Source organism: Thalassophryne amazonica, chromosome 21 (genome assembly GCF_902500255.1).
Source record: "Thalassophryne amazonica chromosome 21, fThaAma1.1, whole genome shotgun sequence".
Lineage (NCBI taxonomy): Eukaryota > Metazoa > Chordata > Actinopteri > Batrachoidiformes > Batrachoididae > Thalassophryne > Thalassophryne amazonica.
This window is the reverse complement of record NC_047123.1, coordinates 25,264,769-25,289,674: the sequence shown is the minus strand read 5'-3', so window position 1 is coordinate 25,289,674 and position 24,906 is coordinate 25,264,769. Positions and strand designations below refer to the sequence as shown.

The window sequence follows — 24,906 nt, the reverse complement described above, 5'->3', positions numbered from 1 at the left end:
GGTGATTTATTAAGAATAGTTGCGCAGCAGTATGTAAATGAGGATTTTGCATGTGTTTATGATCATCGGCACAAAATGAAATTCAGCAGTATGTAAATGAGGATTTTGCATGTGTTCATGATCATCGGCACAAAATGAAATTCAATCGGCCACTGTGTTCCATTGCACACAAACTGTACTGCATAACTGAGTTCATGCACTGGCAATTTAAAAAGGGGGAAACCCCCCCCCCCCCCCTGCTGTTTCAGATATTGACTTTTGTTACATTGACTGAAAAGGGGGAAACCCCCCCCCCCCCCCTGCTGTTTCAGATATTGACTTTTTGTTACATTGACTGTATTTAAACAGACTGGTGGATAATTATGCCGTGTTCTGCCAGTGGAACGCACAGAGAATTATTTTCTGTCCTCTGGAATTTGATTTCAGGTTTCTTTTCATTCGGTGCACCACAAACTATCACACATTTCACATTAGAGAAGCAGATTTTTATGCTAGTTTTCATGAAATTTATTGCAGATTTCATGTGAAAGTGACTTGAAAGTACATCAGTGACAGTCATGATCAGAAGTTGCACTAAAATGTAATTTTTGCTTAGCACACTGTGGTCCACCTGTTATACTTGGAGACATTTGTTCTTAATGAAATAAGCACAGACTAAACAATAACTTTTTAAATATACCTTTTTACAGTGAAAATGTGTGTGTGTTTTCAATGAGAAGTCTGTCAAGTGCAATAAGTTGACAACCAAGTTTCAAACTCGCAAGAACGCACTCAATTTCCTTTTGTTCTTGGTAAATCTCATTGCATGTGCAAACCTCACCTATTTGCATGTTCAACACCCACAGTTTTGTGCACTTGGGTGGACACACCCAAATTGCATATTTCTTAATTCAAGCTTGTTAAATGGACAAACCGTGCTATTTTTGGATATTGGAAAGATGCAGTCCTCAGTTTGTACTGCTAGTAAGTCAGCATGAATTCTTATTTATTAATTAATTTATTTATTTATTGCAAGTGCTACAGTGTTTGTGCACATCTGTACACATGGAGTAAATCAGGGCTGAGGTCACAATCCATGTAAAAAAATACTGAGCCCCGTTGATCCCGTGTGTGCTTGTCTGTGCACACATTTGTACACTTCAGAGAAGGTTCAGTGAGTTGACTGCCTCAAATTTACTCATGCAAAGCCTTCCTAAACATTTGGACTATCATCTAATCGCATAACATTCCAAACCCACCTAATGTGTACATACATTCTCACCGATCCCAAGGTCCTGTTGGAAATCAGACACTTTATATGCGCAAGAAATTAAACTTGCTCATGTGAAAGTGTAATTTGAGTCACTATTACTGGTATAAAACCTAGTGTGTAATGGTACAGAGCTCATGGTCCACTCACTGTATGTTTGGTGCAATTTAAATGAAAACAAATTGACTTTAGAGTGCTTTATGGATGAAATTTTACAATAGCCTTAATAATTTAGGCCTTTTATCAAGCGGATTTTGATGTACAGTTTTACACTTGCAAATCCTTACAAAACAAATGCCTGCAGCTGACTCAGGCCAATAGAGGGCAGCACTTTCTATCTTGTGTTAAGTTCTGAAGTTAGCTCATTTGGACACCTTTGTTATTGACACAGTTCTAAATCGAACAGAGGCACTTGGCTTCCTTCTTGATGAACTGTGGAAGTTTTTTTATTTTTTTTTATTTAGAGACTTCATGTACCTGACGATGACTGTCATTGCTATATTTAGAATTTTATACAAATGAGAGCGCAGCTGCTTTATGGAACAGCACTTTAGCTTAAAGCAAGGGTCACCAATCCTACTCCTGGAGATCTCCTGACCTGCATGAGTTCAGCTTTCCATCCTCCACCCAGGGCTAATTAACTGTAAGGTTTGCTCAGCCAATCAAGAGCGAGGAAACGCAAGACTTCACTGATCTCCCATGATTGCAGCAGATACTTATGGGCAATATGGAGGGCACGTGATCTCCAGGAGCAGGGTTGGTGACCCCTGGATGAAACGATTGTCTGCACATGTTCAAAATTAATATACAGATCAATTGTCTTCCAATGAGGTGCATAGCAGCAAGCTTTTGGACTGTGAAATACTGTACCAGTGGTTGATGTTGCACCCTTTGCAGTTGACAGTCCCAGCAGGACTCAGTGTTACTTAGGGCTGCAACTAACAGTTAATGCACGATCAATTAATCAATTTGGGAGTTCTTAAATTGTCATTTAGTCTATCAGAAAAAGCCATTTACTGTTCTTTTTTTTTCCCCCCGCCATCAAATGATTGGGTAACTAGTGCCAAGTTTATTGCCATTATGACGCAATTCATTTTTAAAATCAATTTAGCGTACCCTTTCCTCTTATTTTCCTTTTTTGTTGTACATTCCTTCTTTTCACCCTGTCTCTGTGTCGTTAACTTTTTTCCATCTTGCCCACACGCTTTAAATAAAAATAAATAAATCTGTTTTAACATTAAGTTGTAGTGGCAGTTCTTCACCTTGACACACAAGGTATTTTTTCTTGTGCAAAAACTTACTTTGTTGTATTTGTGCTTTAGCTAGTGACACTGGTTGGCCTACTGTAGGCAAGAACAGCACATCCCTGAAGCCCCCTGAGAGAAGAGACTCAGGAACTGATAGCCAAGGCAAGAACCCTCCCTCAGGCTCCCCTATTACACAGAGTGCAGACAAGGTCAGTTCCACTCCTTTTTTCCCTCCCATTCCCTTGTTTCTGTGATTGTTTACCCTCTGGTGGAAGTTCTACTCAGAAAACTAAATAAATGCTTTTCTATTTGCACCTCCATCTTATTCCGAGAAATGTCTTTTCTTTAACTGTGTCTTCAAAGGATGCAAAGTTTGTTTCAAGCTTGAAGTGTTTTTAATGTTTCTTTGTGTTACACATTTTCATGCTTGGCCAAAGGCACTGGACTCCAAAATGGCAGTTTCCTCCCCTGCCATCTCCAAGCCACAGCCGCCTCCCTATGGCTCCCACCTCATATCTGCACACTCAGGCAGCTCCTTGGAGCACCGTAAAGATGCACCGCCTCCTCGTCCCCTTCCAACCCCCCCAGCCCTTGCTTGGCCTCGCGTCACACTTCCCACAGGTTCGTCCTCCCAGCAGATCCAGCAGCGTATCTCAGTGCCACCGAGTCCCACTTTCCAGCCGAACATGCCCATTTTTCCTCCTGGGCCAGGTGAGCGACTGGATCCTCCACCAGCTGTGGCAATACGTCCGTTCATTCCAGACAGAGGGTCACGACCTCAATCACCTCGCAAGGGCCCAGCCACTATGAACTCCAGCTCCATTTATCACATGTACCTCCAGCAGGTGGCACCAAAGAGCCAGCCACTAAAGCCCACTCTCAAAGCAGGTCAGCCCCAGCCTTCAAGAGGTTTATCATATTTCAATACAGGACATGTGCCGTTACAACGGATCTGAATAATTGCTTAGTCAATGCTTGGTAAGAAATTTTCTTTATACTGAGGCCTGATATTTGTTCTCACAATGTCGATTTGTCCACAGTATATGGGAAACCTGTACTCCCTTCCAGCTCGACACCCCCCTCGCCCCTGCCGTTCGTCCAGACAGGCGCAGCATTCCCATTGCTCCAACACCAACACAGTGGTGAAGATACCTTGGACGGTGACCTGGATGATCAGGAGGGCTTCCAGCACCTGGAGCCCTCAGCACCCCCTCCCAGTGTGGAGAATATTCCACGACCTCTCAGCCCTACTAAGCTAACGCCCATGGTTCACTCTCCACTGCGCTACCAAAGTGATGCCGACCTTGAGGTGCTCCGCAAAAAGTTGGCCAATGCTCCAAGACCGCTCAAGAAACGCAGCTCCATTACAGAGCCAGAGGGCCCCAGTGGGCCTAACATCCAGAAGCTTTTATACCAGAGATTCAACAGTCTCGCAGGAGGAATAGAGGGGAATGGTGTCGGTGGGTCAGGAGGTAGCAATGGCTCAGCCAATGGAATGCCATTTTATCAGCCAGCTCATTCACCAGCATATCTGGGTGGTGAGTCTGTTGCTGACACAGACAATGGAAACCTCCCCTCTGAGATGGGGCTCCCACCACCACCTGGTGCAGAGGAGCTGGGATCTAAAGGTTCACCTCCACTCACAGATGCTAATGACAACCAGCCACTGCCGCCACCACCAGAAGGACTCGAGGACCCATCTGACCAGGATGGACCAGAGGATGACAACAACAACAAATTAGGTGGCTCCGAAGCTTCGCTTCCCAGCGCTGTGTTGGAGGTCCGCACTCCAGAAGACAGTGGCATGATGGCCTCACAGCTCCTGGTGAGAACATTGCATACTGACTGCTTCCAGAGGATCTAAATGTGATTTCAAGAAATGAATGTAGTTTATCACTTTATATCTGTTATAGGAGAAGCGTACAAATCTGAAGAAGCTCAACTCTGAGCGCACTGGCCACAGCTTCAGGGTAAAGTTCAACCCTCTGGCCCTGCTGCTGGATGCCTCATTGGAAGGAGAGTTTGACCTGGTCCAGAGGATCATCTACGAGGTGTGTTGTATTTGAATGCACGTGTGTGGGCATGCTTCTGCATGGAGGATGAATACTCCTCTCATCTGGAGCTTTATTATTCCCAGGTTGATAATCCAAGCACTCCAAACGATGAGGGCATCACGCCTCTCCACAACGCCGTATGTGCAGGACATCACCACATTGTCAAGTTCCTGCTCGACTTTGGCGTAAATGTCAATGCTGCAGACAGCGATGGATGGTGAGTCCCAGCTCGCATGAAGAGATTAATTTACGCAGAGTTTTAGTTTTACTGTGCATGATTTGCCTTTCTATGTTTTTTTGTTTTTTTTTGCGTGTGTATTTGTTGAGTAGGACTCCTCTTCACTGTGCTGCCTCGTGCAATAGCGTTCACCTTTGCAAGTTACTGGTCGAGTCTGGAGCAGCCATTTTTGCCAGCACTATTAGTGATGTGGAAACGGCTGCAGATAAATGCGAGGAAATGGAGGAGGGTTATATTCAGTGCTCTCAGTTCTTATACGGTGAGTGTCAGCTATCAGTCCGTGCACAAATGTCATTTTAATTATTCTGTGTTTGTCAGGCAGCCAGTTTTCTCTGTGTATGTCGGATCCTATTAGATCTCAGAAGCTAAGCAGACTAGGTCCGAATTAATACTTGGCTGGGAAACTGCAAAGGAAGACCATCGGGTTGATTGTGTTTCTCTGGGTAGAAGTGGAGTTAAATCAGGAACAGCATCCTGTGTAAAACTTATGCCAGATACTCATGCAGCTATATACTGGAATTTGCTTTCAGAAATAAGGGAAACAAAATTAAATAAAAAGAGACATTCAGAGTGCAAGTCCAACACCTTACAACTTGGACACCAGGTCATGTAAAAAAAAAAAAAAAAAAAAAAAAGTGATTCAGTGACACCATAGTATATGGTTCTGTGTGACCTTAACATTTGATCAAATCTGTCCAAAAAAAAAAATTTAATGCCTGACAAACATACAACCATTCCACCATGTTAAACCATGTTGCTTCTCGACTGTTTGAGTTACATTTATGACCTTGAGTTTGACTTTTCATGATCAGCCAACGTCAAATGTCATGTAACCAAAAAGAAAGGTGACCTGTGACTTCGTATTACTGTTTTAGATTAGATTAGACAGAACTTTGACCCTTGGAAAGACTTCCTTAGGGAAATTGAGGTTCCAGTAGCATTGTATAGAAGCACACAGGGTAAGAAGCACACAGAATATCAAAAGTGAAAGTTGTTGTTGCTCATTCGGCTGCTCCCAGTTTTGCTCTGGGTCGCCACAGTGGATACAGCCAGATCCGCATTGGTAATTGGCACAAGTTTTACGCCGGATGCCCTTGCTGACGCAACTCCACTTTTACCTGGAGAAACACACACAGCCGCTGGTGTTCCAAAGAGGTCTCCCATCCAAGTACTAACCAGATCCTGCTCTGCTTAGCTTCTGAGATCTGACGGGATCAGGCTGACACAGAGCAGACCGGTTAAAAGTAATAATAACCATAGCTGTATCTTTAACCATTTCCCCAGAGAAGCCATTTTACAAGCATTGGGACCAAATTTTGTCTTTGGCCTGTGAATTTGATTTTTATTCAGTTTTTCTTCACAAACAAAATCACTGGTTTGTTCAAATGGAATCAAAACTCTTAGTAATGTGGAGAATCACCAATAGATGTCGTCTTAACCTATAAAACCCATGGGTACTGGCTTCCAAAGGTCTAGATGACACTCCAGGCAGACGTTGGTGGCACAAGGCAAATGGTAATGAGCATTGAGGAGATCAGTCATGTGAGCACACCACCCTGACCTATTTTGACGTTCCTTGTGAAAGGTGTGCAAGAGAAGCTGGGTTTAATGAACAAGGGGACAGTGTACGCTCTGTGGGATTACGAAGCTCAGAATGCTGATGAGCTGTCTTTCCACGAGGGGGACGCCATCACCATTCTACGGGGACAGGACGACAGTGAAACAGACTGGTGGTGGGCACGACTTGAAGACAACGAGGGCTACGTGCCACGCAACTTGCTGGGGGTAATGATAAATGAATAAATAAATGAAATCCACAAACACTTTAGCTCTTTAGTCTCAAGCATGCAAGTGGAGTTGAAGAAGTTTTTACCTTAAACGTTTCTCTTTTAATGTCTAATTCACCTGCAGCTCTATCCGAGGATCAAGCCTCGTCAGCGCTCCCTAGCATAGCGGTACCCGCTGCTGATTTTTGTTAACAGCTGCACTACTGACAAACGGAGAGCCGAGAACAAAGGAGCCTGGCGCTCAGTCTTCTCCCAGACACCACAACCTCCCCAGCTATGTGCTTCTCGCCAACACAGAAACATCTCATACACAAACACTCCAAACACATCCCTCTTTTAAATCACTCCATCCTGAAGTCTCATCTTTCATCATATTCCTCTGTGACTGTGCCACTTTGATTTATTTTTTTACCCCTCCTCAGTCAGCCTTGTATCAAACGTCAAAGAAAAATAAAACACCATTGTCTCAGTATTTCTTGAGGTGTAAACACGGCTTCAGTAATCTCATTCTCACATGAAGCCTACGTTTATATTTACATGACACTACTATGTGGAAGGGTGACAAGTTCTGGATATTTGTCAGAGAAATAATTTGTTGAAGGCATTTAAAGAAACTGCCAACTGGTAACTTTTCTGTACCAGGCACGTCTGTTCATTTTCTCTTATCTAACCACCAAATTAGTGTGGAGTCGATTCTTTGAACAGGTTCCCCTCAGAACCCGCCTGAATTATAGAGGTCCGGCAAAAGATAAAATGTAACATGAGATTATTACACGAATGTTATGTGTAATGATTAATTCATCATAAAATGGGATTTTGAAGTTCTTCAAAATGTTTGTATTGGTCCGAGGATAATTTTAGAAGATTAAATTGAAAAGGCTGTTTATCACCAGTATTGGTTCAAGCTATAGAAACAAAAATCCTTGGTCCATTTCAGCTAACGAGCTAATGCAGAATTTTAGCATAGTGAGGTAAAAAGTCCAATTTATTTAACTTTATTTTTAAAAGACTTTTGCATTCCAGTTCTGTCAGTTCAAAATGGATCCAAGAGTATTATGATACTAAACTGTAATTTACTGTTAAGCACAATGATTTTGTTTCCTTTTGCAATTTCATTAAGCAGGTCTCTCACCTGGCTGAACTTGGCACTGAATAGTCCCAAGTCGCTTCTCGGCAAATCTTGAAAATAGAGTACTTCATGGGGAGCTCCGTATACTGCTTGGTATAGCTCAACACTGCCGGAAAAATTGGTTAAACTTGTACAGGTGTCGCCGACCGAACAGTCCCCCCAAAAATCTGTCCCCCCGATGACGCGGTTTGCGGATTAACACCTCGTTTCTGCTTCAGACTGCACTCCAGTCATCATCTATCTCAGCGACAGATATCTGAAGCTTTTGTACAACAATCATTTCCACATAAATTCAGCATTATTTCATCATAAAAGGCAGCGGAGTGATCACAGCCCAGTGGCTAAACGAGCTGCCAGCTGATGCCTTCACTGTGCTTCGGACATTTCAAAGCGTCACGGAATTTTGCCTCATTTCTGCTTAAAACGGCCTCATTTCTGGGTAAAACAGACTTTAGAATGATTTAAGAGGTTTTACCTTTATCATCTGATGGTTAATAATCCCATTAATCCATTTGTTTGCTTTGGGTGAAGAGACTCCGTCTCAGACGTGCTGCTGTGATCTGAAATGAAGCATGTGCAGAAGCAAAAGGTGGACTGATTTTTAGGGTCGGACCATTCGGTCTACGACACTGGCTGTGAATGTGTTGAAATAAAATTTGCGAAATTGGTCAAACTCTGAACTAACTCTATCTGCTTTAACCTTATAGTCATGTTGTGTAGCTCGGATTAACTTCAGCACAACTCTGCATCCAGTTTTTGGGATCCAGTTGTCTAAAGGTGTACTGCGTTTACCCCCAAACTATCCCAACTTGTGCCGAGTTCTGCAGACTACTATAATGCCCATGTTTTGCTGGACTTGTATACAAGTTGTTAGTTGCTACTTGGGAAGCATTTTGCGTCAAACTTGGCCAGGTTGAGGGTTTGTTTTTTAAAATACCAGTCAAGGTATTTACAGTAGCAATGGTTTTTAACTTGCTCATTTCAAGTATCCATCATTGCATCAATGCTGTTTTTATAAGATGTGTTCTGTATTCTGACGAGGGAAGCAGGCTCATTATAACTGGAAAGACTTTAATGCTGCTCTTCTGATAAACAAGACATCCATCTAACTGCATACCACGGTAGATTTATTTTGTTCCCCCCAAACATTTTGTTGTGGATGTGAGAAACCCCATCTGACACTTGAAGCACTTTTCTCAGGACCAACATGGTGCTGCTGACACTGTTCCACCACTCGACTCGTGATCGTATTTCAGTTTTCACTTATAGCCAGTCAAACATTTAGACAAACGTAAACATGATCAATTCATCCTCACAGATCGATAGCTGAAGAAAAACAAAGTCTGAAAGAAGTTTAAATGTGCTTCAGACAATCCTGACCTTACCCAGTTGTCTTCCTTCTTCCTGTCCCAACTTCAGGTATGTGCCACGTCGGTAACACTAACACACGTGTTAACTACCCCGTCACTGAACAACTCTACAGACCTATGAACCTTGAATGAATATTATGCCAAGTGTGTAAGTTGCCCGGCCTTTATCATGGCTCAAACTTGTACACAGTGTGAGGAAATGTTATATATCTGTGTGCTGTATGGACAAGTGGGTTTTCTCTATTAAAAAGAAAGCTGTACTCACATGAATTTCTGTAAATGTGAACAATAAAATAAGCTATGGCATGACATGTTTTGTATTTATGAAATGATTCTAATGTCGCTAGCAAATCAACTATGCTGGGTTCTAAGATTTCTATCCTCTTAATTCATAAAACCTGGAAGTGTACTGTCTTATGATGCTTATTTCAACTTGTAACAAGACTTTAATATGAAATTGAAATATATATGCAGTTACAGTGTAAATCACTAGGTGGCAGTTGAAGCTATCTTCAACTTTGGAGAACAATTTTTTTTTTTTTTTTTTTTTTTTTTTTTATCCCTCCAACTCCGACGCTAGAGTTCTTACTGGGTGCTAACCTTGCTTTGGTTAATCTGTCCAGGTTATACTGTCTGAGACAGATTTCTCAGTAATCCTACTGGAAATCCAGAGACCACAAATGATCAATTTTGTTTTTTCTTTTTTTTTTTCTTCAGTAAAATTACCAGAGTTTTTCCATGCCTTGATATAAATTTGAACTTATTTAAAGGGATCATATTGTGCAAAATTAGTGCGCTAGCTTTTAGTTTCATATCCTTGGGGTTTCACAGTACCATCCCAAAATTATATTATGGCAACAATTCCTGAAATGAACAGACTAATTTTAGATTTCTGTGTCTTATGTCACCTACTTTAAAAGTTTTACAACCAATATCTTAAATTGGACCAAAGCCAATCTTTTTGTGTTGTGCACCCAATCTGACTGACAGCCACTTCCAGAAAAGTACTGCAAGCTTATGTTGGAATAATGTTCTAAGCATAGACTGTATATGAGGCTCTAAGGTGAGATTTCAGCTGTCCAGCGACCTCACACATAACTTTCTTGGAAATGTCTTTGGGTTAGCACTGAGGGTTAATGCCTTTGAAACATATCTCACAGAATGCTTCCAATATGGTCCAACTTGCAAAACCAATCGCTTTGGGATTTGCAAATTCCTTCAAGCTGTGCACAGAATTGGAATTTGGGCAGTATTAACGCAATGTTTGTAAAAAATAAACTGTAGGTTAAAACCTTATTTTGTACAATGTGACCCCTTTAAAATACAACAAAGGTAGCAGTATTGAAAATGCATGTTGTATTGTAAAAGTTTGGAAGATGGAATTATTGAAGATTTTAAATTATTTGTATTCTACATCAATGCCCCTCTTTGTATCTGGTGTAATTATGTAAATCTAAACTTTAAGCCGGGCTGGAAGGGACTCTTAGATATTAATAACCGCTTTATGTAATATAGCAAAGCCAATTAAACTTTATGCAACAGGCGATTACAACCAGAAAGCATTGTGGGGAAAGCTGCGATTAAATGAAGTAATATTTGACTATAAATGTTAGTGATGTGCGCTTGGATTTTAGTGTGTTTTGGTTAATTTATTTTACTACAACAGCATTAAGTGTTGAATAAATGAACTGCGCATGCGCAGTAGCTGCGGTGACGTCACAGGCATCCCGGTCCGACCGGTCGGGTGATTGTCTGTTTTGGACTTTGTTTGATGCGGCGTTTCGTTTTTATTAATTGTTATTATTAACTTAACCTGTTTAATGAAGTCGTCCAGTGGTTTAACGAGGAAAATGTTCAGCGCGACGAGGTAAGAGTTTTTTTTGTTTGTTTTTTTTTTACCTGGCCCGGAGTTGAATTGTTTAATGTAGCCGGTGGTTAGCCAAACCGGTGCGAGCGAAGCTGTAGCCAGTTTATTTCACAAAGCTTCAGCTTCATTAAGCGAAACCTGCTCCGTACCGGAGCCGACACTTTGGGCTCAGGTGACGTTTGCATTTTGTTTTCCAGCTCAGTCTGTGGGATAAAATAACCTGTCCACCGAGCGAACTGAGCTTCAGCAGTCCAAAGTTTTGTTTCCCTTATCATTCTTATCACTTCCAGATGATGTCATGTGTTTTCTATTCTTTCAGGGTTGTTGGCTCCTGAGCAGTGGTCTCACTAAACCTATTTTTTAGTCGCTTCAGGTCTTCACATTGGCCAGACATTCCCCATGCAGGTTTTTGGATTAATTATACAGTCATGATTTTTGTGTTGTAGATTGTTTTATAAACCATTCTCGATTTAATTGGATGTATGTAATTGACCCTTGGCACTCAACCAGATTCTTTAGACAGATGCCAATATCTATGCAGGAGAATGAAAGTCAAAGTCTTTCGGATCCTGGTACTGTGAAAATTGGATGCAAATCAATGACTTAAGACAACCACTAGATGTCTTTGGTGCTAGGTCTCTTCGGAGAATCCTTGGGTACCAGTTGGACTAACTTTGTGTCAAGGGAGACTTAGACGATGGATATCACTTGTATTGCGAGGGAATGTCAGCTATGACATTTTGGCCATGTGGCCCATTTCTCTTGGCATGATCCAATGCACAAGTGCTGCATTGTTGAAGGCCCCAGCAGCTGGAGAAAGCCAAGGGGATGCCCATTTTTAACCATGCTGTAGCAGATAAATGGTTACTTTTAAGAGGAGATAATGAACCAGTTGCCTGCCATGGGGATTGCTATCCAAGAAGAAAGTTAGTCTTGGAGTGGGCTAGGTGTGGGAAGGCGCAGCACCAGCACGCTCCCTGACTGATGATCAAGGAAGTAATTTGGACAGTTCTGTGTAAACGTGTGGTGTTGAAGTTACATGTAGCTTGAAATAACTTTTTGTTTGATTCATTTCCAAAGCCTCTGCCTGGTGGCGCCATAGCTTGTCTCTTCAATTTAGCATTTTTTGTGACTTGTTATTGACATATTGCAAACAGCATTTCATCTGGGTTAAAGGTCAAATGTGTGTTTCTGATTGTTTTCAGGGATAGTGTTCAATAGATAATGTGCAGGTGATGCCACAGATCACGTGATATGTGCTTATGCAGCCATATTGGACAACAACTTGAACCTTATGTTTAGAAGGTGTGCTCTTTCACTTTATGTCTACGCAAATTGTACCAACATGGTGTTTTATTGCTATGCTTAAGATTGCATCAAAAGAAGGGCTCCAGGGTACATTTTTATTGTTTTCCCGCTGATAGAGTGGTGTGAAAAGTGACCGTTTTAAAGTTCTGTTGTGTTTTTATGCAGTTTCTCTGGATTATGCTTTTTCTGTATTAATTTGTCCCTCAATGAGCTCTTCTTTCTACAGTCATCAATCTCCAAACCAAAGGTAAGGTGTACACTTCTTGAATTGTGGGTCATTTGAGCATCTTTGTAGTTTTTTCATTCCATGTTGTGAAGTTGGTCATATTTGCAGACTTTTCTGATAAATGTATTTGATCCATGATCGAAATGTAATCGGCAGGCACACTGCAAAAACTTTTAAAATATGACTAGAGAGGAATGAGTGAAAACGTAAAAATGACAAATCACAGCCTTTGCAGTGTCTGATTTAGCAGGTGCATGTCAAACTGCGGGTCCCATGTCTGAGCACAGTTTGGAAAAAAAATAAATGGCCAGGCTTTTAATCACAGAAATACAGTGCACACTTTATTTGGAATCAGTGAGAGTCAGTGCTGAACTTTAATTTCATACCTCCGTTACTGGGCACGTCCAGACTGCTTTGTCCGGTACATGGGAGGGGTTTTGAATGGAAATGCATTGCAGTCGGACAGGACGTTTTGTCCGATGTGAGTGAAAATCCATTATATACGGTGTTTATTACTTACATGGAAAACCATACAAAACATTGGGACTTTTGTTTTTGTCCTGTGAGTTCAAATATCCAGTTTATACAATGATGTTTTAGGCAAGTTTTGCTGTGCTTACTTTGCTTTTATTACTGAGATGTCATCAGTAACCCAACTGATGACCACATTCTGCACCCATCCACCTGCAAAGAAGCTGTAGACATCCAAACATTTATGTCTTCAGGTCTTCTCCTGTGTACGGTGATGGAGTGTTAATAAAGTAGTTGAGAATGTCTGGATTCTGTTCAGAATCGATAAAACTGGTGAACTTCTCGAGAGAAATATTGTTGGGTTTCATGTTGATTCTCTGTATTGTCTCTAAATACCTCTTCTGATCTTCAGGATAGAGCGCTTTAGCAATATTGGACAAATTAGCTTGGCCATCCACTGACAATCCAGCATCAACCAAGCTGTGGTGTACACAGAGCTTGCCATCCAATATGGCTGCGTACACAAAGCCGCATGTTGCGTGTGACATCAGTGCGCATGGTCTATTGGATCACATAGAAGGTTGGGTTCTGTGTCTAATTGAAGCCTAAAATCCTTTATTTGACCTCAGTATTTGTGGAGGGCTAAGTAGTAGGTGCATTTTTTTTCTTTGCTACCAACATAACATAATTGTTTCTCGCTTGCAAATAATTTCATTCCAAAACTGTATGACCAGTGGACCCTAGGATATGGCAGGATGTCTACAAATGGACAGAACATACCATACTGTACATAATTTAAAACAAGTGCTTGCATCAAATTTAATCCATTTTTCCTCATTATGCCATTTTAATTTGGAGACCTGCGAGATTGACATGTCTTGTGTTTGAGTTATTGAGTTAACAAACTGGAGGAGCTGGCATTATCACTCTAATCATTCACTGCAGTTTGATACACACTTAGGCTTTTGCCAAAGCTACAATTGCACGGCATTTATATGAACTCACGATTTATGTAAAATTGAAAAAAGCTGATGAGTCATATATTTGATGAAACCTCATCAATGTTAATGTAATTTTATGATTTGCTAATGAATAGAAATATTTAATTTCCTACAGTTACACTGTGTGTTCAATGACCAGAAAAATAGATTTTTATCACAATTTGCAGTTCTGTCACATTGTGTTTGCGTTGCATTTCACAGTGAGATGTCAGTTTTTCTGGACACTGAGTGTGTAATCATTGTAGTGTTCGGCTGTTGGGGACTTATCACAGAAAGGCTTGCATTCCGGAGAATTAAAAAGCTCTAAATCACTGGGGCCTGTGTGTGCTTGTAAATGGCTGCTGCCTTATGCGAGAGCTTAGCATGGTGTGATCTGCAGGCATGTTTTCACTGCAAACATGGCAGAAGCCTGACATGGTGCACTATGCTGTTATTTTGTCCACACTTTTAATACTCAGACAGGGAGTTGGCTGGCAACTGATCAGCACTGACAGGCCCTGACATTTAAATTACACATCTTGTTTTGCCCCAGTAAGCACATTGCACATGGTTAAACTCTTGAAACTGCATGCAGGAAAGTTTATAGCTCATATATATTTTTTTATTATTATTATTTGTTTGTTGTTGTGTTTTTTTTGTTTTGTTTTTTTGTGAAATGGAATACCTTTTGAGTTTTGGTTGGCCAGTCAGACACAACAAGTAAGTTGAAGATGTCACCTTGTCCTGCGAAAATCAAACCATTTCCCAAAATGAACTATTTCCTGATGTTTTATAGTCTAAACGATGGTTTGATGACCTCCGTCCATCACATGAACATTTTTGAGTAAATGTGGCAGATTTCAGCAGATGGTGTTCAAGATGGGGAAGGATGGATGTTTTTACACAGATGGTTGAGAGTTTCTTTTGTTGTTCTTTTTTTTTCTTTTTTTTTTACAAAGGGAGATTCACACTAAACTATGGTATGAAGAAAATGAGACTTGCAGCATGACTCAAGGAAACTCTGCCACTAGTTGCTTCTTCGTTTTGACATCACAGTCATTTATGGGCATTAGTATAACAAGCTCACCACAAGAAGCGGCATAAAACCTTCCACTTAAGAATGAATAAATGATTCATTGATACAATTGTCTCAGAATCATTTGCACTCCTGTAACATCGCTGTGACCCTTTGATAAATTTAAATTGAGTGAAAACACAACTGTCTTGGCAGATAAAAGGAGGCAAAGCCGCACATCATCACAAGGAAGAAGGCACAACCTGAGTGTTTCAGGAATTTTAATGACGAAATGTTTAGTCGTTTATTTTCTGTTGATTGCTCGATTAGATGACTATCTGACCTGCCATCTGGAATTGCTCTGTGTCCTTTCCTCAATATAGATGACATTCACCTTTGACAGCAGAAGCTGGAAGATCTGTAATGCCCAAAAATAACAAATAAAATCATATATCCAAGAAATGTTCCCACATTTGCTAAATAAAATTGCTAAAGAAGTTGCTAAATAAAATGGATGTTATATTTCTCAAGGTATTATTACAGAGATAAACCCTTCCTTGTAGGCTAAAATCTGATCCCCATGTGCCAGTTGGAGAGGAAATCATAATTAATCTCACAATAGTTTAGAAGCAGTGCTGTTTATATGTCCTTGATTTTCTGTCAACTCATAAAATGCTTCAGAAGCTCTCTTGAGGAGCTGGGTTAATGAGTGTTAGGTTTCACAGGCCTGGAATTACAGTGAGGAGGTCTGGGCTCCCTGGTTGGTTCACATTAAGGACTACAGAACATGAGCACTAATGACAGCGCCGTCAACAGGGGGACGGTATAGCCTAATTATTTTTTCAACACTGGATGTCATTTAAGAGGAGCTGTAACACAGCTGAGCCCCTGAGACCACCATATGTCAGTGAGGTGTTTAGATGTTGTGGTGGTATTAAAGTACAGAGGTAGGTGTTCATCTACATCCTTCTGATGGCTGTTATGAGGAAAAAATCTTCATCCTTCTGCAAGAGATCGGTTGTTAGTTTGGATTTATGCACCAGCATTTCCACTTCTTGTGATAATTGCTTGGGGTACAGTGAATATTTTGGGGGCACAGCAAAAAATGACCTCAGTTACACTAAAAAATTTGTTTTATCTAAATGGAATGTGAACATTGAGCCACAGGGGATTCAAACTGTTGTGACCACCATGCTCTCAAGATTCAAAAACATTGGAGTAAAATACTGATTATATCATACAGTTGAATTTAATTAAGACTCTCTCAAGACTATATAAACTCAGAACTGAAAGCAAATTAAACAAGTACAAAAATGACATACATGCATAACAGCTGTTAACACTTTAATTATGTGTAAAATGTTTTTGTGGTATACGTCTGTGCAGTGTTGGAGTTAAACAATAATGATTCTGAAGCACGACAGGACAGTAAATTACCAGGATTGTGTGCCTTTTTCTTTTTTCTGACCTCTGAGAAAATTAATCTCTACAATAATTTTCATGTAGCTTCAAGGTTTCTGTTCACTTTTTTTTTTCTTTCTGGTCTGTATTCGCTCTGCACACATTTCTTGTGTGTAGCAGAGCAGGTGCTCTTTTCATCTCGTGCAGACACAAAACAAACATTTCACATGGACATGGGTTTTTTTTTATTTATTTATTGTTTGTGCGTGATGCGTGTGCACATGTCAAAGGTGTCAGGAGCAAATGCATCTCTCAAATGCGTCTTTACGTGGCTCCAAGTTGAAAAGACGTGACAGAAACCTCTTTTCTGGCAACACATAGTGTTAGTATAGTGTTTATTGAACATGCTCTGTGACAGATTTTTCAGCCCGCACTGTCTGGATGATGTCAATTGCGTTAGCATGTTTTGTGTGTTACAAGAGTAGCGTACCTTTTCTGAGGTCAGTGCATGTGTAGAGTGGTTGAGAGATTAGAGAGAGAACTTTTTGAATGACTGATAACCACAGAAAAGTTTATTTTGAGTGAGTACTCTAATACCTTATAACTGCTGAACAGCACTGACCTCATCTGATTCATCACTGGGTGCTGCCTGATTTTAAAAGACGCAGGCGAGTCCTCTTTCTGTGAGTCACTGGTTTTCATTCACCATATGAATGAGTGAGTGTGACCGAGTGTTAATTTCATCAGACGAGACAAATTATCTTCAACGACCATTTTTTTTTTTTTTTTTTTTTTTTTTCATGATGAAAATGAGACAAGGACGAACCTACATCACTGTTGGTAACTACTGACTAAAGCCATGTTTGCAAAGCGAGCGATGGCGGCGATAGGTTGCGTGTAATCCCTATGGAAGGACGTGTTGTGGCGCCACAAAAGTTCAAGCCATGCGACACATTGGACGAATGAAGCGATTTTCAGCGATTGGTGCGATATTGCGTCTTGCTGCACTCCTCCCCAAGTTGAAAAATCGCAACTTTTTCTTCCTGTCGTGCCTCTGTGACCAATTAGGGACTGGATATGTAGTGACTTGAAGATGTCTGCAGTTTATACTTGATGTGGACATGTCCTGTCTCTGGCAGCCAACCTGTGAGCACGACGTATGACAGAGTTTGAGGGGAGAGCGAGCAGCACCGCAGTAGCAGCTATTTTTTTTTTCACATGCGTGTGTGAACAAATTTTCCGTGAAGATAATTTTATTAACTACACAGATGTATGATAAAAGAAATGGTAACTGGTTTATAACACAGTGATGAGAGTTTGAAGGGAGAGAGAGTGAGGAACTGCAGGGGCAGCCAGTTTTTTCTTTGTTTACATGTGCGCGCAAACGGGATAGGAGGTCCTCAGACTGGGTCCTGGAGAGGCAGAAGTACCCCTGAAAGCGGCTGTCATCCAGACGCAGCTCCTGCAGCAAATAATGAAACTCCCCGAATTGGGAACGTGTCATGAGGATATTGTGAACCCAGCCACAGCGCCGCTGGCGACGTTTGTCAGCTTTCCACAGCAAATACAGAACAGCAACTCGCTCCGTGTGATCAGGGTCCGCCATGTTGACTCAATGGCAAGCGGAATGGAAGCTCCTCCTATTTGATGACGCAGGCGAATTTTCGCAGCGAAAGTTTCCACCCAAGCAGAGCAATTTGTGGCGTCGCGTGCGGTGTGATTGCGGCATAAGACAAAATCAACATGCCTTATTGTTGACCAAAAAAGACAAGATGACAATGTTTTGCATGAAATAAAATCTCTACATTTTCGCCTATAACCTCTTAAGTCTTGAAAATGCTTCCAAAATGTGTTGCATTCAGCAGACTTTGTAGAATGTGACCTTTTGACCTCTTAGACTAGGTCAAGGTTAGCCATCTTTGAACTTATCCAAGGTCTGTGTCCCAAGAATGTTCACTGTGACTTTGAAGATCCTGGTAGTAAAAGGACTGGAGCTGTGCTGAGTACAGAAGGACGAGCGCAAAGCCTTTGCAGTGGCTGATAGCCATATTTTGGCCTCGGGTAAAAATGTACCGCAGGGGCATTTGAGAATGCGTGATACGTTCAATAGTACTGTCTCATTGTGTTAGTGTCTGATGAACTCGCTGAGGCTCAGATTAAAACTGTGTGTATCTCTTGGACATAGCAACAAATGCTGTATCCTTCTAATACCAATTTTTATTTATTTAACATTATTTATGACTAACATATACCAGACCTTTGTTTGCAGTTACAGAAGTCAGACATTTCTTGTAGTTCTTGGCCAAGTTTGCACACTGCAGCAGGGATTTTGGTCCACTCCTCTGTACAGATCTTCTCCAGATCTTTCAGGTTTGGAGTTTCAGCTCCCTCCAAAGATTTTCTGTTGAATTCAGGTCTGGAGACTGGCCAGGCCTTGAAATGTTTCTTACAGAGCCCCTTCTTAGTTGCCCTGGCTGTGTGTTTGGGGTCATTGTCATGCTGGAAGACCCAGCCACAACCCATCTTCAATGCTCTTACTGAGGGAAGGAGGTTGTTTGCCAAAATCTTGTGATACATGACCCCATCCATCCTCCCTTCAATATAGCTCTGTCAACCTGTCCCCTTTGTAGAAAAACACCCCCCAAAATGATCTTTCCACCCCCATGCTTCACGGTTGGGATGGTTTTCTTGGGGTTGTTCTCATCTGCCAAACACGTTGAGTGAAGTTGATATCAAAAAGCTCCATTTTGGTCTCATCTGACCATATGACCTTCTCCTATGCCTCCTCTGGATCATCCAATTGGTCACTGGTGAACTTCAAATGGGCCTGGACATGTGCTGGCTTGAGCAGGGGGCCTTGCTGCCCTGGAGGATTTTAAACCATGACGGCGTAGTGTGTTACTAATGTAATCTTTGTGACTGTGGTCGCAGCTCTCTTCAGGTTATTGACCAGGTCCTCTTGTGTACTTCTGGGCCTTCTCAGAATCATCCTTACCCCATGAGGTGAGAGCTTGCATGGAGCCCTAGACTGAGGAAGATTGACAGTCATCTTGTGTTTCTTCCATTTTTTAATAATTGCGCCAACAGCTGTTGCCCTCTCACCAAGCTGCTTGCCTATTGTCCTGTAGCCCATCCCAGCCTTGTGTAGGTCTACAGTTTTGTTGCTGGTGTCCTTAGTTCTTTGCTCGTGGCCATGGTGGACAGGTTGGAGTGTGATTGATTGTTTGAACAGGTGTCTTTTATACAGGTAACAAGTTCAAGCAGGTGCAATTAACACAGGTAAAGAGTGCAGAATAAGAGGGCTTCTTATAGAAAAACTAACAGGTCTGTGTGAGCCAGAAGTATTGCTGTTTGGCAGGTGATCAAATACTTATTTCATGCAATAAAATGCAAATGAATTATTTAAAAATCATACAGTGTGATTTTTCTGAATTCTTTTTTTAGATCGTCTCTCACAGTTGAAGTGTACCTCCGATAAAAATTAGAGACCTCTTCATTCTTTGTAGGTGGGAAAACTTGCTAAATTTACAGTGGATCAAATACTTATTTGCCTCACTGTATATGTGTGATAAGATATACAAATGGCTTAATTCCAAAATTAGATTTGTTATGGTTTTGGTTTGCTTCCACATTTGAAGCCATCGATCGAGTTGTTCCCAGCAGGAAAATTAGCACACCTGCATTTGTATTGTACTTCTCAAGTCGTGTTATTTTTGTGAAACTGCTAAGGCTTTCTGATCACAGACGCACTCTCCCTTTGTGATGCATCGGTAATCCAGTGGAATAAGCTGTGGTCCTGCAGCACTTTGCCGGCCAACCGCAACAATAGGCTTGTATGACTGTTTGAATGTGCCATTATTTGTGCGGTGTGCTTCACTTGGGCCAAACAATGGCTTCATTTAGCATCTCTTCTCTGTCCCGTAACCATGACACTGCTGCCATGCCACACCCTGCCCCCAGTCTAGCCTGGATTTGCACTTGTCCTCACTGTTGGGACAGCTGGCGTTCACCAGCCATTGTTGGCCACGCCTAAGACCCAACTTCACACTTTGCAAATCATTGTGGCTGAGGAGGAAAAACCTCAACTTGTTTGCACTTGAGGTTTTTTAAAAGCAGGTAATATTATGATGACATGCCCACTTAACTGAGAGTTTAGCAGAAATTTGCTAAATCACCTTTACTGCAACAAAAACAGAATTTAACGTGATGTTTTCTGCGGATGCTGCCTGAATTTTAAATGCATTTAAAATATTTTTATATTTCATTGTTGTTTAGTGTAGATTTAAAAATCAAAGCATAGTCTAAACATTTAAATCGGTGGCTGAGCAGATACCAATGCACTGATTGCACAGTTTGGGTCCCTCCCAAGACCACAGACGTGTGACCTTCACGATTGTTTGTAGGTGAAAGTTCTTTGCACCCTGCTCCCAGCTTAGCAACTGACAGGTGGTAGATTTTTTTTTTTTTTTTTTTTTAATGAATGCCTTCTAAGCTGAGCAGCACTGTCTAAGGCAAGTAGCCTAATGGATTATCATTGCCAAGTAATTCAGCCATTAATCAAATTCATTAGAAAAGCACATGCGTCCACCAATAAAGGACTTTAGCCATGTATTATCACCACATATGGAGATCAACTGGGTATGGCTGGAAGATTTTTCTCCATGATGTCATAGAGTAGCATTATCCCTGGTGATGTCATAAGGAAAGTTAGATTTTACTTTGGGACACAATAAAATTGTGACTTGACAAAAGGGTGTTTAAAAAATTCTGGATCAGTCTTTGGGCTGGATTCACAACAAAATTTAATGCTGATGTACCCCTGCCCCCAACTACCACCACCACTAAATTTCTTGAAGATTGGACTGTAAAATTGTGAAATGTTGCAGTCTTCTGGTTCTATAACTAGAACTGGGTGACCTGAATTATTTTGGGCCCATTTGAACCTGTTGCAGATGTACCCTTGAGAGCTTGGTACAGGCTGTGTTACTTTAGTTGAGTTTCTTATGTAAGACTGTGTTTTGTTTTGTTTTTTTTGACCGGAATTTCTTCTCTTAAAAACAAAGTGAAACACGCAATGACAGAACTGAGATTCCAGTGTATCTCGTGATTAAATTTTTTTTCTCCTTGTTTTAATATTAATATTTTCCCCTTTATAAAGTCACATATTTGTTCATATGTTGCAATGTTTGTAGTCATTTTTCAGGTTCAGTAGATGGAACAAACTCATTTCTACTCCATGAAGAAATTATTTGTCTAGCCTCTTAAACCCTAGAGTCCCCAAATTTCGGGACTTGCCCTGGAACATTTGAACACTCATAACTAACCAATGCTGACACCAACATACACTTATTATACATCGAAATGTCAGTCGAAGTCTCCTCGACAAAAGTATCCACTTAAATCACATGTCAACTAACCACAGCTGAAATGCCAAGCAAATAAAGACATAAATCAGAATTCATTTTTTGGGGGGGGAACCCCAACTTTTGCTCCTATCAAGTATTATTTACTTTCAATTTGTTTGCATCCACACATTCCCTAGGACCTGTCTTTTAGCTGATCCAAACTTTTGCATTTTCTGACCTTGTACAGGCTGAGAAATAAATCATAATGTATGGGTATGTGATTTTGGTGAAATAGGCTCTAGGGCTTAAGGGGCTAGACAAATGTAGCACATCATCTCATGTCATATTTGTCTGAAACCAAAAACTGGCCAAATGATTGGTCAGGTTGGATTCATAATCTTTTCATATAATCTTTCTATTAGATTTTGATTTTATTTATGAAGGTGCTTTACTAAGTTACAGTGTGGCTGATTTTATTGAAGCAAATCTAAGATTATCGTGATAAGAAGCATCAGAGTTAAGTGCTCGGAAAGAGCTTCCCACTGCTGCAGTTCAAACAAAGGCAGCATGTGGTGTGGGTTCTGTCCTCTGTGTTTGTGTGCACACACAGTCGTGTGTTTGTGTGTGTGTGTGTGTGTGTGTGTGTGTGTGTGTGTGTACGTGGTGGGCGGGGGTTATGAGCCAAATGGGATTCACAATTCAATCCATACGGATCTTTTTCCTCTTTGTCTAAGTCACATTAAAAGGTCACTTCCCCAAACAGAGACATTAGAACTCAGTGTTGTGTGAGTTTCTTCATTTAGTTATGTATTTATTAGTTTTTATTTCATTTTGTCGCTGCTTGGGCAGCAACATTTTTTTCTGAAAGCAACTTTTATTTTGTTCAGGTTGCTGCTTCTAGTTGTGGAATGTCATATGACATGTACTTTGTCCCAAAGGAAATATTATTATTCCATTACTCTGAAATATCAGTAGTTGAGGCTAAAGTGAGGGCCACATGTTCCCCGTGACATCCTGAGCTAAGCGCAGGTGGGACGGAAGTGGCTGGGAGACTAGTAATAGAAGGGCGGGGGGTATACTATGACTTTTCCAGATTTTTGCCAAGTAGTGTACATGTCGTTGTAAAATATTATCACTTTGAAAATTTCTTAATGCCGCGTCCTATCACTGGAGTTAACCCCTTAGCTTGTAGTGTTGTTAATACCAAAACATAAATCTTACTTTAATCTGTGTCACACATTACTTATCTGGCTGTTTTCTAATTCTAAGACCTCAGGCTGCACATTAATGCTTTAAAAAGTACTTATTGTTCCAACATGTGGATTGAGTGGAGCTTCATATTAAATTAATTTCTTCAATGGAATAAGTCCAGTGCCGGCATGTTTCCTCCTCAAGCACAAAACCAACCACGTGTCACAGCCCTCAAACCAACAGGCGCACATCAGATTGAGCAGCAGACCGTGCCAGAGCTCGACATGCTTTATCCTGCTCTGAAAATGCTGCCTCACCCTTCAGAGACCACACTCAAGTTCTGACAAGCTGTCAAGCAAAAAGAGCAAGCCCACAGATATGTTTGTACCCCATCTTTGATTTCTTATCTTTAACAAATTGATGCCATTCTGGCACCCATTAACAGATAAGAAAATTACAGACTAATTCTCTCCGAGCTGGAATTCGAGTTAGAACAACATTCAGCTTTGTGGATCCCGTCATGCTACATTAGCTGTGGAAATGAATGCACACTATTGTTTTTATTTTTTTGCCCTGTGCCATCTTTTTTTTTTCTTTTGTAATGTCTCTTTGCATTCAGTGAGCTTTGCGATTATTAATGTAAGCCCTTTAGTTTCTTTGTTGAGATGTGTTGTACAGTACAACAACTTAGATGTAATTAACTTCAATAATCCGGTGATGTGCCTCTACTCCTGTAAAAATATAAACTTTCATAGTACCCTAAAAGATTACTGGAGTGAGATGGTACTTTGACTTTAAATTCTCATGCCCAGGATTCTCTTGGGTTCAAAAACATTTAGCGACATGGGCCACACACTGTCTGTGTCCACAGTCCGTGCACACAAACTCACTCACATAACTGAGTGCTAGGGGAGCTACGACCACTACCTTTGCAAAAAAAAACAACTTTTTTAGGTTCGTTAGATGACTCCAAACACAATCACGATGTTCCCAAAAATAAAAACTGGCCTCAAGCCAGTTATCCAAGATGGCCACCAAAATAGGATTTTTCACTAAAACACCTTTAAACAACTTAAATATCACAGAGATTCAATGATAAAGGTCTATTGGTGGCCATTTTGGACGCCATTTTGAATCTTAAACCCATGAATGAATTTAGTTTGGGCACAAATGAGTTTGCTGTGACCTGCAATGGTCTTCCCATTGAATCTCTGTGATATTTAAGTTGTTTATATGTTGTTTAAAGGTGTTTTAGTGAAAAACCATGTTTTGGTGGCCATCTTGGATAACTGGCTTGAGGCCAGTTTTTTATTTTTGGGAACATCCTGATTGTGTTTTGGGGCCATCTAAGGAACCTAAAAAGTTGGTTTGGTTTAGTCCTGGGGGGGGGGGGGTGCAAAGATAGTGGTCGTAGTTCCCCTAGTAGAGTGTGTGTGCCCGCTTGTAATTTAAAATAAGTCTGTGACATTTAATCATTGCAACAGATGGTATGTAAGAAAACTGACTGCTTTGCGAACTTGAACGGTTTTGATCAACTGCGATCATCTCACCCACACCGGTTTGCGTGTCTGGTTTCTTTTCTGGTTCGATGCAGCCAAAACAAGCGTGAAGTAGCCCGTTTTAACTCACTGCTCACCTCATCATGCATTCATTCGCCTTATGACATGTGGCGAGGGCTGCGGAGATCCCTGCAATACTGTTGCTGATACCATGTTATCAGATTAAAAGTATACGAGTTGAAGGCGGCATTGTGCCATAATGTTGCCAAATGGCCTTGTATCGCTGTTTGTGTCCCAAGTCTTCATGATCCTTAACACATTAAAACATTCAGAGAGCTCACATATACCACTGAGAAGAGAAAATATTCTACTTTTCTGAGGCGAGGTTTAAGCTGCAAATCCGAGCAGGTTCCCACAATGTAGCGTATCTGTGTGATAACATTAGCCGTCAAAACAGACGAGCAGTCAGATGAAACCAGCTGCATCAACAACTGAATGTTCCTCAGGTGTGATTGTATTACAACTTTTC

The 24,906-nt window shown here is 41.0% G+C and overlaps 2 protein-coding genes across 6 annotated transcripts in view; both read left to right on the top strand.

Moving 5' to 3' along the window:
* ppp1r13bb (protein phosphatase 1, regulatory subunit 13Bb) overlaps nucleotides 1–9,385 on the top strand; it is a 30,390-nt gene extending 21,005 nt beyond the window's left edge. For all 4 annotated transcript variants that reach the window (XM_034161773.1, XM_034161774.1, XM_034161772.1 and 1 more), the window contains 8 exons: nucleotides 2,572–2,705; nucleotides 2,934–3,384; nucleotides 3,537–4,321; nucleotides 4,410–4,547; nucleotides 4,634–4,767; nucleotides 4,881–5,047; nucleotides 6,374–6,573; nucleotides 6,700–9,385. In XM_034161773.1, the coding sequence (XP_034017664.1) occupies nucleotides 2,572–2,705; nucleotides 2,934–3,384; nucleotides 3,537–4,321; nucleotides 4,410–4,547; nucleotides 4,634–4,767; nucleotides 4,881–5,047; nucleotides 6,374–6,573; nucleotides 6,700–6,741 (2,051 nt within the window). In that variant the 3' untranslated portion in view covers nucleotides 6,742–9,385. The remainder of the gene's footprint in view (nucleotides 1–2,571; nucleotides 2,706–2,933; nucleotides 3,385–3,536; nucleotides 4,322–4,409; nucleotides 4,548–4,633; nucleotides 4,768–4,880; nucleotides 5,048–6,373; nucleotides 6,574–6,699) is intronic.
* A 1,411-nt stretch (nucleotides 9,386–10,796) lies between these two features.
* The window catches only part of LOC117502731 (disheveled-associated activator of morphogenesis 1-like), a 79,897-nt gene continuing 65,787 nt past the window's right edge, over nucleotides 10,797–24,906 (top strand). For both annotated transcript variants that reach the window (XM_034161835.1, XM_034161832.1), the window contains exon 1: nucleotides 10,797–10,941. The gene's annotated coding sequence lies outside the window, so the exon portion shown is untranslated. The remainder of the gene's footprint in view (nucleotides 10,942–24,906) is intronic.